At 43.9% G+C, this 16,512-nt stretch overlaps 1 protein-coding gene, 1 non-coding gene and 1 pseudogene across 5 annotated transcripts; 1 reads left to right on the top strand and 2 right to left on the bottom strand.

Annotated features, from left to right (window-relative positions):
• Positions 1 to 1,705: 1,705 nt before the first annotated feature.
• On the bottom strand, positions 1,706 to 3,305 carry LOC112132389 (small ribosomal subunit protein uS12-like; annotated as a pseudogene).
• Positions 3,306 to 5,430: 2,125 nt separating this feature from the next.
• On the top strand, positions 5,431 to 5,504 carry TRNAN-GUU (transfer RNA asparagine (anticodon GUU)). The gene has a single exon. It is a non-coding gene; the product is annotated as a tRNA-Asn (tRNA).
• A 1,444-nt stretch (positions 5,505 to 6,948) lies between these two features.
• LOC100453994 (low affinity immunoglobulin gamma Fc region receptor III-A) lies at positions 6,949 to 15,759 on the bottom strand. Of its 4 annotated transcripts, none has more exons than XM_024240216.3 (6): positions 15,653 to 15,759; positions 14,818 to 14,901; positions 14,129 to 14,149; positions 13,539 to 13,793; positions 9,896 to 10,153; positions 6,949 to 8,390 (listed from the first exon to the last, which is right to left on the bottom strand). In XM_024240216.3, exons 2-6 carry the CDS (start codon positions 14,855 to 14,857, stop codon positions 8,203 to 8,205), a joined length of 762 nt encoding a protein of 253 aa, XP_024095984.2. In that variant the 5' UTR covers positions 14,858 to 14,901; positions 15,653 to 15,759; the 3' UTR covers positions 6,949 to 8,202. The 4 variants fall into 4 exon arrangements, with proteins under 4 accessions (XP_024095984.2, XP_024095979.2, XP_002809929.2 ...); XM_024240211.3 differs by having other exon boundaries at positions 13,539 to 13,796; positions 15,653 to 15,756; XM_002809883.5 differs by lacking the exon at positions 15,653 to 15,759 and having other exon boundaries at positions 13,539 to 13,796; positions 14,818 to 15,606.
• Positions 15,760 to 16,512: the final 753 nt, after the last annotated feature.

Below are 16,512 nucleotides of genomic sequence, written 5' to 3'. Positions count from 1 at the left end.
TGACCAACATGGTGAACCTGTCTCTACTAAAAATAAAAAATAAATAAATAAAAATATTAGCCAGGTGTGGTGGCACACGCACCTGTAATCCCAGCTACTCAGGAGGCTGAGGCAGGAGAATCACTTGCACCCAGGAGGTGGAGGTTGCAGTGAGCTGAGATAGTGCCATCATACTCCAGCCTGGGTGACAGAGCAAGACTCCATCTCAAAAAGAAATGAAAAAAAAAGAAATTTATTAGCCTCATATAAAGTCAGTTTTCATAATATCCCATCTGTGTTTGAGAAGAATGTACAACTAATAATTATTGATTGCAGTTCTATATATATATCTGTTAAATTGAGCTTGTTAATTGCATTCATATGCTTAATAAAAGTAAATAAGAAAAAAAGACACATGCTTAATAATTTTTTTCTGTTTGATCTAGTAAGGGTTGAAGTATGCGGAATTCTCTCACTGTGGCGACGGATTTGTTCATTTTCCCTTGTAGGCCTAATTCTTGCTTTCATATTTTAATGCCATTTTATCAGTTACATATTCATCAGTAGTTTAATCTTTTATTATATGATGACCATCTTCATCCCTAATGATGCATTGTTTCTTAAACTTTATTTTGTCTGATATTGTATAGCTATATGCCAAGTTTCTTTTTGTTAGAATATTCCTGGCATTCCCTTTTCCATTTAATCTTTCTGTTTCTTTACGTTTTAGTGTCATTCTTCTAAACAGAATAAAATTGATCTTAAAAATTCACTTTATCTTTTAACTGGAAGGTTTTGTTCAGTTGCATTATTATAATTACTGTTATAGGCCGGGTCATGGTGGCTCACACCTGTAATCCCAGCACTTTGGGAAGCTGAGGCGGGTGGATCACTTGAGGTCAGGAGTTCAAGACTAGCCTGGCCAACATGGTGAAACCGCATCTCTACTAAAAATTAGGTGGGTGTGGTGGCATGCACCTGTAGTCCCCAGGAGGCTGAGGTGGGAGAATCGCTTGAACCGGGAAGGTGGAGATTGCAGTGAGCCAAGATGCCACCACTGCACTCCAGCCTGGGTGACAGAGACTCTGTCCACCCACCCTCCAAAAAAAATCGCTGATATATTTGAATTTATTTCACCACCTCGTTTTGTACTTTTGACCTCAATTATTCTTTCATTCTTTAAAAATTCTTCCTTTTTACTCTCCTGCTTTTGCATTGCTGTCACATACATGTAAAATGTAGCATAGGAAATGTATGTGTATTCACAATCAACTGGAAACTAATAACTTTTTATTTCTGCTGTCAATCCAACAATGGAGGTAAAGCAAAGCGTGATAGTTCCAAACTTGAACTTCACAGATGAACAAAATTTCCCCATAATGTTGGTTACTGGCCAGGCAAGGTGGCTCAAGCCTGTAATCCCAACTACTTGGGAAGCTAAGTCAGGAGGATTGCTTGAGCTTGAGAGTTGCAGGCTGCAGTGAGCTAAGATCGTGCAGCTACACTCCAACCTAGGTGATAGAGCAAGACCCTGTCTCTAATGACATCAGAAAAGTTGGTTACTAGTATAGGGTGGCCAACTTTTTCATTTTGCCAAGTTATGAAATTCATAAAACAAATAGCCACAAACCTATCATCTATCCTAATTTTAATTTTAAAAAAGAAAGGACATTTAAAAACAACTTATTTTGGCAAATGAAAACTTATTACTATTGGGTTTTCACCATTAAAGCTGATGAGCTTGGTCTTTCCTCCTTGCTTTTGATAGGGCCAAAAGAGAGACATTGGCTACTTTAACAACTTTAAGGTGGACTCCAGGAATATCACCAACAGCACGACCTTTCTGCCAAATCCAGCAACCAGAACTGTTGCAGGAAGTCAGGGACCCCAAACGGAGGGATCAGCTGGAACCGAGGCAGAAGAACATAAATTGTGATGATTTCATGGACACTTATCAGTTTCCAAAATTAATACTTTTATAATTTCTTACGCCTGTCTTTACTGCAGTCTCTGAACATAAATTGTGAAGATTTCATGGACATTTATCACTTTCCCAATCAATACTCTTATAATTTCTTATGCCTGTCTTTAATCTCTTAATCTTGTCATCTTCGTAAGCTGAGGATGTATGTCACCTCAGGACCCTGTGATGGTTGCATTAACTGTACAAATTGTAAAACATGTGTGTTTGAACAATATGAAATCAGTGCACCCTGAAAAAGAACAGAATAACAGCAATTTTCAGGGAACAAGGAAAGATAACCGTAAGGTCTGACTGCCTGTGGGGTCGGGCAGAATAGTGTCATATTTTTCTTCTTGCAGAGAGCCTATAGATGGACATGTGAGTAGGAGAAATATTGCTGAATTCTTTTCCCCACAAGGAATATTAATAATTGATAGCCCTGGGGAAGGAATGCATTCCTGGGGGTAGGTCTATAGATGGCCGCTCTGGGAGTCTCAGACTTATGTGGTTGAGATAAGGACTGAAATACACCCTGGTCTCCTCCAGTACCCTCAGGCTTACTAAGATTGGGAAATTCCAGCCTGGTAAATTCTAGTCAGACCAGTTGTCTGCTCTTGAACCCTGTTTCCCGTTAGGATGTTTATCAAGACAATGCGTGTACAGTGGGACATAGGCCCTCATCAGTTATTCTAATTTTGCCTTGCCTTGTGATCTTTTATTGCCCTTTGAAGCATGTGATCTTTGTGACTTACTCCCTGTTTGTACACCCCCTCCCCTTTTAGAATCCCTAATAAAAACTTGCTGGTTTTGTGGCTCAGGTGGGCATCATGGAACCTGCCAATATGTGATGTCACCTCCGGTGGCCCAGCAGTAAAATTCTTCTCTTTGTACTCTTTCTCTTCATTTCTCAAACCGGCCGACACTTAGGGAAAATAGAAAAGAACCTACATTGAAATACTGGGGGCTGTTTCCCCTGATACAGAACTTCATCATTTTTTTCAATAAAATTCAAGCAATCATCATCAGGTACAAAGGCTGTGATTTTCTTGCTGTTCTCTCATCTGCCTCACAGCCTCCATCCTGTAACAAGAGGATCAGCTGTGCCAGTGGAGACCACAGCATCTAGCTTATGCTGGATGATCAGCTTGGCCCTGGCACACTTCTCAGTGGCAGAGCTGGGCTATTTGGCTCCAATCCCTACTTTTTCCAGCCCAATTCCCTTTGCATGAGAAGCACCTCCAAAAGGGCTGGTCTTCAGGACTGTGCCCGAATGGGCTTTCTTGTACCATTTACCATGCCACTTCTGATCCTGTAGGTGACTATGGAGCTTCCTGGTGGTAGACAGTCCATGACACTTGCCCATATTGCCGGCTCCACAGGTCTGAGCAAAAGAACAGAAACAAAAATTTAAAGTATAAAAGAAATGACTCTAGGCCTGGCACGGTGGCTCTCGCCTGCAATCCCAGCACTTTGGGAGGCTGAGGCGGGAGGATCACCTGAGGTCAGGAGTTTGAGACCAGCCTGGCCAACATAGCGAAAGCCCATCTCTACTAAAAATACAAAAAATTTAGCCCGGCGAGGTGGCAGGCGCCTGTAGTCCCAGCTACTCGGGAGGCTGAGGCAGGAGAATGGCGTGAACCCCGGGGGGCGGAGCCTGCAGTGAGCCGAGATCGCGCCACTGCACTCCAACCTGGGCAACAACGAGACTCTGTCTCAAAAACAAAACAAAACAAAACAAAACAAAAATTAGCCGGGCGTGGTGGCCTATGACTGTAATCTCAGCTACTCAGGAGGCTGAGGCAGGAGAATTGTTTGAATGTGGGAGGTGGAGGTTGCAGTGAGCCAAGATTGAGCCTCTGCACTCCAGCCTGGGCGACAGAGCAAGACTCCATCTCAAAAAAAAAAATTAATAAAAAAAAAGATAAATGACTCTAGTTTAAAGATTATTTGGCAAATTTATTTATTTACTTATTTATTATACATATGATGCACATATATGTATTTTACATAAGATATAAAATATGTGTACACATAAACATATATGCATATATAATTTCTGCATATGCATATCTATGTTTGCGTGTCTTCTCATTTCACTGAACATCATTGAAAACTTCCACCTGCACCTAAACTGGAGCCCACTGATGACAGAGGATGGCAGGGCAGAAAGAAAGGAGATTCTGTGTGGAGGCTATGGAGAGGCCCTGGGTCTTGGGCAATATAGAAAATGGCCTTTGTCCAAGTGTTCTTATTGTTCAATTCCCACCTATGAGTGAGAACATGCGGTGTTTGATTTTCTGTCCTTGTGATAGTTTGTTCAGAATGATGGTTTCCAGCTTCATCTATGTCCCTACAAAGGACATGAACTCATCCTTTTTTATGGCTGCATAGTATTCCATAGTGTATATGTGCCACATTTTCTTAATCCAGTCTATCATTGACAGACATTTGGGTTGGTTCCAAGTCTTTGCTATTGTGAATAGTGCCGCAATAAACATACGTGTGCTTGGATGGGGAACATCACACACCGGGACCTGTCTTGGGTCGGGGAAGGGGGGAGGGATAACATTAGGAGAAACACCTAATGTAAATGACGAGTTAATGGGTGCAGCACACCAACATGGCACGTGTATACATATGTAACAAACCTGCACCTTGTGCACATGTAGCCTAGAACTTAAAGTATATATATGTATATATATATATACATATATATATATGAATTAAAGAAAAAAAAAAGGCTTTTTAGACCCAGCACTGATGAGGTTCCCTAGGTCGATGGTGGTGGAATTAGGGGTCTCTGTCCTCAGATATTTGGATCTGGATATGTCAGCATGAACGTCCTTAAGTTGCAGGCATTTTTTAAAAAATATTTTTTATTTCCAAGCTGAATACCATTAATTGGAATGTTACAGGCTTTTTAAGCTCCGTGTTCTGTCTGCATGTCTAATATGCCGGTAGAAACCTTTCAAAACAGCGTGGGTTGAAGACTAATTTTGTAATACAAAACTCACTTACTTAGATATCACATTTTGCTGGACGTGATTGGACCTGTAAGAAAATATTTTTAATGCTCACGATAATAAGGTTATTATGAGTCAGCACTAAACGTGTGCACATGCATACATAAATTGTCTACATCAGCAAAAAAAGCTTATCGTCGTACTTCTCTGACCAAAATCAACGGAATCCCCGAACCCACAGAGAGCATCCATTTTGGATTCCCCGAAGACCCTTCGTTCCTGCATCCTCTTCTGCTCTCCTTTTCTCAGCCTCTTCTGGTGGAAGCTGAGTCCTGCTCCAGATCTACGCAAGTGCTAGCGCGGAAAAAAGACCTGCCTCGCTCAGCGCTATGAGCCGCGCCCTGAAGCACGGAAAGCTAATTGTGTCTCAGGTTTCAAATCAACCTCAATTTTTTTGAAGACGTTAAGAGTGCTGAGCATTTTTTCTTCAGTGAAGTGAATTGGCAGCAAAGCTTGTGAACGCGTGTCTCTGTGGCGCAATCGGTTAGCGCGTTCGGCTGTTAACCGAAAGGTTGGTGGTTCGATCCCACCCAGGGACGAAAGTCGTATTTTGTGAACCTCGGAGTTTTGAAACTTTGACTGAAAAAACCGCGTGCGATGCTATCCGCCAGGAGCGCTGGGGCCTTGGCTCTTAAAACCAGCCGCGGTGCTAACGGCCGGGAGCCGTAGCAGCTGACCTGCGCGTTGTGTGGTCCCCAATGTCCTCTTCTGCATTAGTGTTGTACGAGTAATTTTGAGGTATTTGGTTTTTGCGACTAGGGTTGTAGTGATAACTCTTAGCTGCTTAACCACTGCAATTACGTTATGGAAACTGACACTTTAAGAAAATTTACTGACCAAAGGAAGTAAGTACTAATAATGCCAAAACAAATTGTTTGTCTTTCCACCAAACCTGTACCTGCCTTGTCTTTCTATTTCCTAACTCAGAAAACGGGCACTATGTGTGGAACCTGGTCCTTAGTCACGCCGTGTACTGCTGGCTGCCAATTCTTGGAGAGTTGGCCTCCTAAATACCTTGTTGATTAAGCACCTTCCTCTACAGCCTCACCGCCAGTTACTTCCTCATTGCTCCCTTTGGGTTACTGCATCCTGCCTTGCTGCCCTATTTGGTTTCCGGTCTTCAACTCTCCTGTCCCGTCCATCCATCAAGTAGTTGCCAGAGAATCCTTCTAAAATACTATACGGTACAAACCTGGTCTGCTTAAACTCTCTCAATGTATTGCAGGGTCTGATACGATCTCCTTAGTTTGGAAGGTAATGCCCTTCATGATCTGGCCCTGAAAGTCTTTCCTCTCCCTCACCGACACAGAACCAAACTGCTTTCTTGAACTCACACTCTGGCTTTTGAATCTTTGCCTATGAACCTTGGGCTTTTCTTCTCTTCTTTGCCTGGCAAACGCCTACGCATCCTTCATGACCACACCCCCCAAATCAAGCCTCTTTTCTGCAGCCCTTTCTTCATTCTCTTCCTATTTAACTGTTTTTCTCACTAGAAATAAAGCTTCTCCAGGGAATGACCCTGTGTTGTTCATCTGGTATCTTCAGCACCTGAACTCAAGCTTGCACATTGTAGGTAGTAAATAAATGTGAGTTGAATGTCCAAGGTTTCCAAATGCACTTGTGTCGTGTCTGAATCTTATGTAATATTTATGTATGTAATCTAGCTTGAATCGTCTTGGTATGTAGCTCATAATTCATACAATCAGGCTGACCCTCTACCTCTGCCCATGCCTCTACCTCCTGCATAGCTGTGCCTTCTCCTATCTGCCCCAGTGCTCTAAAACTATCTCTAATGCTTATTCACCCTCCTATCCCACACTTCCCATAAGAATCCCCCTTAGTCCAATTGTCTCAGCAAGATTTGGAAAGCAAGCTGGCTAATTCATAAGAGTTGTGGTGAGATGGTTGCTGGGAGGAGGGGGTGTTTCTCACCAATCCAAACCAATCTGTGTTACAGTGTTGGACAAAGGGAAGAAGAAAGAATTTTATCATTCATATTTTATTACCATGGTTTTCCCATCTTCTATCTAAGAGTAGCATGCAAGATCTTGTAAAATGCTTCATTGGAACCAAGAAATGTTACACTTAAAGCTTACAAAACAGAGACAGCTAAAACTTTCTTTCATAAGCAACAATTGTCTTCTCCATCCCCGCCTCATTGGAACTGACATGATGAAGGATTTGAAAGTTTCATAACTTAGCGAAGCTCAGTAGTACATTTAGTATTGGTTATACAACATTTGTTTAATAAATGCAATGAACAAAGCTACACAGGAATTAGATATTGAAGCAGAAAAGGTGGTTTTACAGTCCCTGCCCTTAACCTCTAATTCTTACTACCCCGGCCAAGAAAGCATTTTCACCTCCTGCGCTTTCCTTCCTGTGTGCTTGTGGTTGGTTCTTTCTTCTCAGGCTTTCTCATTCTGACGCTGAGATAGTTCTGTTCACTTAGCTTAACTTGGGACAGTGACACAAGGTTTGTTCTGTACTTTTTTTCCACCCCACCCCCCACCCCAATCCTCAGTCCCCTTCCTAGGACAATTTTCTACTCCTAGCATTAAGAGGGCTCAACGTTATATACTTGGAGATGGTCCAGTTCTGATAGACACCCCTGGAAGACTCAATTCTACCTCACCCTCGTGATTTCCTGTTAATTCCACTACGGTTAATGTTCTAGGAAGACAGCCTTATCTCTGGGCTCAGATGGGAACCCCTCCCTTAGTCTATCCTGGACTACCCTGCTATTTCTCAGCCATGCTTTCATTGGCCCCACTGAATTCCCTAGATCCCCAGCAGTTCCCACACTCTGTATGGCCCTGCCTCAACCATTAATTCTACTTATCCATTTATTTAGGAATAATTATTTTCTTTTTTTCCCTCTAAACTGGGTAATTTATAATACGAGCAATTTTTGTATGTTTAAAGGATTACCATCCCTAGCCTGTATTGTTGCTTTGCTGTGAGGGAATGGTTGGGACAGAAAAAGTGTCTGTGTAGCTCTGCAACTTCAATTCCTAGGAATGTAGCTACTCACTGGGGCTTCCCTGCTTGAAGATCATGGGCTTTTCCCTTCCACTGGAGACCAAGGAAAAATCGAGAGTTGGGCAAGGGATCTGGCCCTGAGTTCTATGTTTCCTGCTGCTTGTAGAGAGGCCTGAGGATGATGGGGTTGCAAATCCAGAGAAATGTTCAGAGATGCTGCTGCCACTGCTCTTATTACCCCCATGGGATGGGGGGTCATTTGTCTTGAAGGTCCTTTCTCCATTTAAATTTATGGTCCTTCCAGTCTCTTGTTGAGCTTCGAATGTTTCTCTTCACAGAGAAATATAGTCCTGTGTCCACTGCAAAAAGGAGTACCATCACCAAGCAGAAAGAGACTTGGTACCCAGGTGGAAAGAATGATGAGGCGGTTGACACTGCCAAACCTATTAGGAGAAGTGGAGAGATGAAAAAAAATGACAGTCACTAAGGCAGATATTTGGAACAAACGGTGAGGTCACCAGTAGAGAGTCTTTGACAACTGCCAACCGACAAGTGGTAGGAATGGTGGGGAAGTCTGGGGGAAAGTATTGCTTCCTCCCATTGGTTCCTGATCTTAGTGCTATCTGAGCAGAGGACAGCTCACCAAACACTTAGCAAAGGCTTCTGCTTGTTTGACAGAGATGTAACAGGGAGCATTAGCAAGTTAGGTCGTAAGCTGGGTTTTGTGTGACAGTTAAGAAATTGTCAGACAATGCTATGGTCTAGAAACTGGGACAAATTTGTTGATTTTATATTTCAATTTTTTAAACTCTTGATTTTGACATATTTCCAAACTTAAGAAAAATGACCAGAATAATATAAAGAAATCTTGTATATCCTTTACCCAGATCCACTCATTGTTTACATGTTACCCCATTTGCTTTATTTGCTCTCTGTCCCTAACCACTTGGGAGTATTTACTTTCAGTTTAAAGTGTCATGAAATTATTTTTGTACAAATTATGGCATTGTAGTGTCAAAATCTCAAAAGGTGTTTTGCTGCCTTTCTACATGCAAATTGTTTACAATTTATGTCTTGGGCTAGTTACAGATAGAAGTTCTGTGAAACTGGAAAGTCCAGGCACACCACTCTAGAGCTCTGATTCCGCAGGCTGGTGCTATAGAACCTAGAGATGTTTTGTGGATGACTTAATGGGATCATAGGATATTAGTGCTTGTTCAAATCTTTTACTTAATGGTTAAATATACAGGCTTTGAAGTCTTTGATGTGACCTTAGGGACAACTTATTTATTTATTTTTGCACCTCAGTTACTTCATCTGTAAAATGAAATATTACCTATCTCATGTTGTGAAGGTCTACTGTGATAGTTAAACCAGGTGCATGTAAAGAATTGTTTAGCACAGAGTCTAGCACACTGAAAGGTGCCCAATAAATGTCAGCTTATTTTTGTTATGGAAGAAGAAATTGGGGTTCAGAGAGACTAAGTGGCTCACCTCTGGTCAGATGGTTAATTAGCTGCAGGGCCAGAACCTAGGTTCTGGGCTCTTTCTGTGAGGGGATGAGGGGCTCCTGCCAGTTTGGATCGTGGCTAAAAGGCTTGGATAAGAAGGAGGCCAGCATGATAGGAACATATGACATCGTGGGTGTGATTAGGGTAAGGAAAGACAGAGGTATTTATTGGGGAGGAGATGTGGCTTCTGCTCCTGCCATCATGCTGCAGAGTGAATGACACCTCTTAGCTACCCCAAAAGAATGGACTGAAACAGAGCTGCAAACCTACCCTGCAATCAGGGACTTTTGGGGACCTCCTGGTGATCACCAGGAGGGAACCACATATGAAGAAGTACGTGTAAGAATCAGGAATCTCCTCCCAACTCAACTTCCCAGTGTGACTGCAGGTTCCACACACAGGCGTCCCTGGGCATTCCAGGGTGGCACATGTCTCACCTTGAGTGATGGTGATGTTCAAAGTCTCTGAAGACACATTTTTATTCCCAAGAAGCCCCCTGCAGAAGTAGGAGCCGCTGTCTTTGAGTGTGGCTTTTGGAATGTAGAAGTCAGAATTCTGATGAAAATACTTCCTGCCTTTGCCGTTCTGTAAATATGTGACCTTATGCAGAGCCTTGTTCTTCCAGCTGTGACACCTCAGGTGAATAGAGTCTTCCTCCTTGAACACCCACCGAGGGGCCTGGAGCAACAGCCAGCCTGAAAGACACAGAGACACCCCAGGCCCGGGAGGCCACAGCTCTCAGTGCAGAACTTTGTGAAGGGGCCACGTACCATCCAGATCCTGAGACATAAGGGAAAGCCAGATTGGGAGTCAACCCTGCATAGCTCCCTTTGGGAGTCAACCCTGCATAGCTCCCTTTGGGGAAGAGCTGATGGGGCCCTGCAAGAGAACTGAAGTCATACCAAGACCTTTGTCTAATGGGGAAGAGGGACACACACACATATGATCAACACACAGGGTTAGAGCAGAGGGACTAAGCAATGAGGTAAGTGAGAAGCAATGATGGGCATATCTGCAGGATCCTTAAGTGCTAGACTTAGATTTGCTGTGGCAGGCGGCAAGGAGTCACAGTAAGTTCTAGATCAGAGTAACAATTGCATTTGAAAATAATGATTTGCCCTATTAGAGGAAAAGGTAGATTTCAGAAGGAATAGGCAATCAAAGGAATATTGAAAGACTCTTGTGGCATTCAGGAATAAGGTGACGGTGGCCACGGAGTGGCTGCAGAAATTGTGAAGGAGAACTCAATGTAAACATCAGGGAGGGGAAGGGCGTGACTGGTAGTGCTCAGCATGGCAATTCGCGGTTTCTGAGGTGTCACAGGGCCTCGGTGAGACCAACTTTATTACTGAGTATGGCCTTCGAGAGAGGAAATTCTTATATCGCCAGAGCTTATTCTCACAATCACATCACCAAGTAATCAGACTTCACAAAGAAAGAACATGAAGTCATGGTCAGGAAAGGGCCTGAATAATTAAAAAATAATGATATTATAGATAAGTATTATAATGGCATAAGAAAATATTCATGAGACAATGTTAAGTTAAAAAAGCATAATACTTCAAATATTTTAAAAAGTATTATGCACAGGAAAAAGAAGGATATGCACTTACATATTAACAGGGGTTTTCTCTGAAGGAGTGGGACCGAAGGACATTTTAAATTTCTCCTGTTTACTTTTATATATTTTTGAAATTGACCCCAAATGACTTTTGTAATAAGAACAAAACAAAATTTACTATAATTTTATTTTTTAAATCTACATTCTCAGGTTGAATTACTATAATTTTAAAAATCTACTACCTGATGCTAAACAAAATTGGTAGGACGTGTGTTGGTCATGATTCTCTACCACAAAGATCTGCCAAACAGAAAGTAATCTTTATTACCTATTAAGATATATCATTTATCAAAAGAAGCCATGTGCCTATCTATCCACTTACTTTTTCAGCAGAGAGATGAATCATTATTAGCATAAAGTCATGGTTAGTATATAGTCTGGTGGCCTTCGGAGGAACATTCTTGTTCCAATCTGTCCTGTCATGGACTCAGTGAATGTCCATATGTATATTCCTTCAAGTGATATTTCATCAAGCACTTACTATGTATGCCACACTGTGGACTGGAGATACCCAGATGACTGGACATATAGTTCTTAGCCTCAAAGAATCTACAGTCTAGACATAGAAACATAAATATTCAGAAATAATCACAATACAATATGACGAGTGCTACAACAGGCTAAGAATAAAGGACTACGGGGCCGACTACATTGGAATAAAGAAATTCTGCCTGAAAGAAGTAAAAATGCAGGCTGGGCATGGTGGCTCACGTCTGTAATCCTAGTACTTTGGGAGGCCGAGATGGGCAGATCACGAGGTCAGGAGATCAAGACCATCCTGGCTAACACTGTGAAACCCCGTCTCTACTAAAAATACAAAAAATTAGCCAGGTGTGGTGGCATGCACCTGTAATCCCAGCCACTTGGGAGACTGAGGCAGGAGAATCGCTTGAACCCAGGAGGTGGAGGTTGCAGTGAGCCGAGATTGTGCCACTGCACTCCAGCCTGGGTGACAGAGAGAGACTCTGTCTCAAAAACAAAAACAAAACAAAACAAAAAAGAAGTAAAAAATGCTTCTCAGAGGAAGACATAAGTGAAATGGGTCCTAAAGGATTAAAGGATGCTCAGAAGTTTACCTGGTGACGCTAATTCTCATGGTCACAGTTTAATATAGCCTTGATTGGCCAGACTTCTAAAGCCAGTTTCTAGAGCCAAGTTCAAGGCAAACTAGTAACTCCTAGACTTGATTTTTCTATTGCTTTCTCTTGGTAATTCCCCATTTTATTTGGTTGTAGGTGGACACCTCTTACCTAGCTAGAAATGGACATATCTTCTTGTAGCTCTGGAGAGTGAAGACCATGTCAGTTGAGTGGTACTGTCAGAGGCCAAAGAGCCACAAAAATCAGTTTCAGAGGCCCAATTCCATGGAGCTCTCTTGCAGATCCACCTCTTTATGCCCTTCTTCCCCCAAAGCTTGTTCCACCCATAAACATTGTATGAATGGAACAGCCGTGGAAGTAGAGTTAGGTTTGCAGGGTGACACTGCAGGGACCAGCCTATGTGGTAAGATTGTAGGGACACCAGGAAAGACCCCTGCCTTCAAAATATTTCTCCTACCTGCGTCTGATGTCTATATTCTGTTAATAGTACACAAGGACTTTCATCTCATGATTAATGTGCAGGCTGAACATGTTTCTGCCTTTACCGGAAGAGATATCACATTATGCTTAATTATAGGTTTCAGTATAGCATTGATGAGGAGACAGAAAGATATGATGCTAGGCCACCAGGATTGCTTTGGGAGGTGGCTTAGGGCATTACATGTCTGAGAGTGAGGAGATTGAGGTCCTAACACCAAATTCATTAATTTATTCAATAAATATTATTGGCCAGGTGTGGTGGCTCATGCCTGTAGTCCCAGCACTTTGGGAAGCCAAGGCAGGTGAATCACCTGAGGTCAGGAGTTAAGACCAGACTGACCAACATGGTGAAAGCCTGTCTCTACTAAAAATACAAAAATTAGCTGGGTGTGGTGGCGGGCACCTGTAATCTCAGCTACTCGGGAGGCTGAAGCAGGAGAATCACTAGAACCCGGGAGGTAAAAGTTGCAGCGAGCTGAGTTCGCCCCATTGCACTTCAGCCTGGGTGACAGAGTGATACTCTGTCTCAAAAAATAAAATTAAAAAAAAAGAAAATAAATAAATAAATAACTATTATTGAGCATCTATGCCATGGCCTAACCTTCACATGACACATTCACATTGTATGCATTCCATATGAGGATTCCTGGAATTGTGCAATGCAGCAGTCCTATTATCTATTGTCTGACAGGCTTTGACATTGTGCCCAAGACCTACTTAGAGCTAGGAATACAACTCTGATACCATTCAGTGGGACCACAGATCATCTCATCTTAGCTTTTATCTCTAAGAATATCATCTCTGGCTCTTCCCAAGTATTTCAGGACCCTTTGTTTCACCCTTTATTGGTGATTTTCCTCTTCCCCTTCATCAACTCACCGGTATGGACTTCTAGCTGCACCGGGTCACTGAGTGTGGAGAGGCTTGTCTGGCACCTGTACTCTCCACTGTCTTTGATTCCGGCAGCGGCAATGAAGTAGCTCGAGGCCTGGCTTGAGATGAGGCTCTCATCGTGAAACCACTGTGTGGAATTGTCCTCAGAGGAGTAGGCTCCCTGGCACTTCAGAGTCACACTGTCCTCCTCGAGCACCCTGTACCATTGAGGCTGCAGGAATACCACAGCCTTTGGGAGATCTTCTGAGGAGCCAAGAGAATGTGGGGTGAGGACAGGGAGAGGAGCAGGCTCTACACTGCCATTCCCAGGGAGCCTCAAAGCCAGAATGAGCTCATTGCAAACCCATGCTTGGTGACTCAGTCTTAGAGCATCTCGGCCCCATTTTTGGCCTGTTCAGTATCTTGAGGAAAACTGGCCAGAGAAGCATAGGGCCAAGTTCTGCTGTGTTGGAGGAACTATCCCTGCTAACCCCACATCAGCATTTTCCCATTCAACAAGCATTTCCCAATATCTTATGGCCATTGTTCCCATTTGTGCCCCACTGGGTTAATCCAAGACCATGAAGCTGACTCACCAGTCTGCATGCCAGCTGAAACTGCAAGAAAAAAGAGAAATCAAATATTGAGTAGGGGCAGAGATCAGAGTGTTTAGAACATAGAGTGAGTTTAAAACTCCCCTGCCCTCCTCTGCCCCAGGAGCCCAATTTTCCCAAGAATCAGGATGTTTCTGGTGGAAACCTTCTTGCTACCTGCTCTCTGGTCTCCAGTGTTCATGCCTCTTGCGCCACTGTCAACCCAAATCCCTATTTTCAACACTGCTCCCTTACCCCTTGCTCCCTGTGCAAACTCACAAATTAAGGGTACAGGTTGAATTTCCCTGAACCAAGCCACAGAAACAGCCTCAACCCATATCCCCACAAGAAAGGGTAGAAACTAAAAATCATAGAGGAGAACCCTGGAATGTCAAACTGAAAGAGACAGACCCTAGGGACCATCTAGTCGAAGCTCTTCGGTTCCACATAGTGATTCTGGGACCCAGAGGGGTGAAGTGACTGGCCTCACTCATGAGTATGCCCCAATTGGAACCAGCATTCTCCTCATTTCTAGCCCCATCTTGGCTTGTCCTAGGAGCTCAATCCACAGCTATAGATGTGGTGAGGGGTACCATCCCTTCGTGGGAGTCTCGTCCCTAGCCTGAAAAGGGGTCTCTGCTGAACCCAAGGCATCTCAAACTTCTCCCTCAACCAGGGAGACCCTGACTTACCTAGAAGTAGCAGAGCAGTTGGGAGGAGCAGCTGCCACATGATGCCACACTGGAGTGGACAAGTCACCAAAGATATCTGGAGCCCTAAAGGGACCAAGCCGACTAGACAGGAGGAAGTAAACAGCCTTTCCCCAGCCCCTCCACCCATCTCTGTCAGCCACCAGTTTCCTTTTCTTGAAACTTCATCTGACTTCTCAAACTGAAGTCTGGCAAGGGAGCCCCACCATAGAACAGGAACAGGAAGGAAAGAGCCTGGAGGCAAGGTGGGTGGGTCTGCCCCCTTTACTCCCCCAAAGGTCTGCGGCTGAGCATCTGGGGGCACACACAGAATCTGCCGGAGTGTGCCTTCAGCCATCCCAGGATGCTTGCCCCCATCTCCTGGGTTTGGATCCACCCAGCACCAAGAATGGGACAGCAAGACCATGGGGATGAGATTCAAGATGGGAGGAACATTCTCTGAGGGCTTCCTTCATTTCACCTCAGAACTTCTCACTCTCCTGCCTCGCCCAGACCCATCTATCTCCAGCCGAGGCCCTGCCGGCACACAGAAAGTGGTCCTTTCAAATCTTCAGACCACTAGCAGTGTCTCTGCCTCAATATTATCTCCACGCAGAGTTTCTTTCAAAATTCAAAATTCAAAATCTATATGCTCCTGGGATATGTAATCCACAGGAGCTACTGACTTTTTAGTGTGATTTGATCATTAGATTTCCAGGTTAGAAGAAACCCAGGTAGGGGAGAGAAATGGGCCCTGGAAGAACAAGTCACCAGTGAAAGGCTGAAAAGATCACAGAAAAGGTAGGGGTGGGGAGGGGCGAGGACAGGAACTCTTTACCTTCCTGGTGTTACCCGGGTCCTGCGGATTTAGCTCAGGCCCCTCCGGGCCACTGGATCTGGGCTGGTCTGTCAGCCTAGGAGCCGGGGCTCCAGGGCTCCTTATCAGAAAATGTGGAGGGAGGTGGCCAGGAAGTGGGAGGGTTGTTAACCTCTTCTCTTCTCTCCAGATTCTCCCCCGTAACCCCACGTTGTTTACTCTCACAATGGTCCAGTTCCCAGACAGAAAATCCGATGACTCTGCTTGATAGTGCCACTCCCCCAGTGGATTCTTGGACATCTGGGACAGGTCTCACCTGGCTTAGAAAAGCCCAGGAGGCGAGCAGCAGGCCCGTGTGGGCACCTGATACTTGTTAGGGGTGGAGTGGAGGCAGGGGCTGACACAGGTGCCCGCCGACCTTTGCTATAAATGAATGCTCTTTCTACTCCAGAATGACATAAAAACCACTACTCAGGTTTTGTTTTTTATTTGTGTGTTTCATTTGGCTCCTGGGTGGAGTTAATTGATCCTCCCATTGTCATCCACGTACCCACCCCTCCCCCCGCCCCACACAGAGTCTTGCAGCAGCCCCTCCTCCACAGGCCCTTGGATTGGACAACGGAAATGAACCCAGGCAGCCATTCCAGTTCTTCTCAAGTGACTCATCTACGCCTTGGAAAATCCAGACAAATATCTGGAAACTTAAAGTTCCTTGCTGTAGCACTTCAGATGCTTATCTGGGAAACAAAAGCAGAAACAAAGCCTTCAGGGCTAAGTATGGTCTCTGAGGCAAAAAGCAGATATCCCTCAATTCTTTCTTCTTTTCAGATATCCCGGTGGCTTTCTGCCACGTGACTTCTGATGCAAGGCCTTCACTTTGT

The sequence above is a fragment of the Pongo abelii genome, chromosome 1, assembly GCF_028885655.2.
Source record: "Pongo abelii isolate AG06213 chromosome 1, NHGRI_mPonAbe1-v2.0_pri, whole genome shotgun sequence".
NCBI classification, from domain to species: domain Eukaryota; kingdom Metazoa; phylum Chordata; class Mammalia; order Primates; family Hominidae; genus Pongo; species Pongo abelii.
Note: the sequence above shows the minus strand (reverse complement) of the source record. Positions and strands in the feature narration are given on the sequence as shown.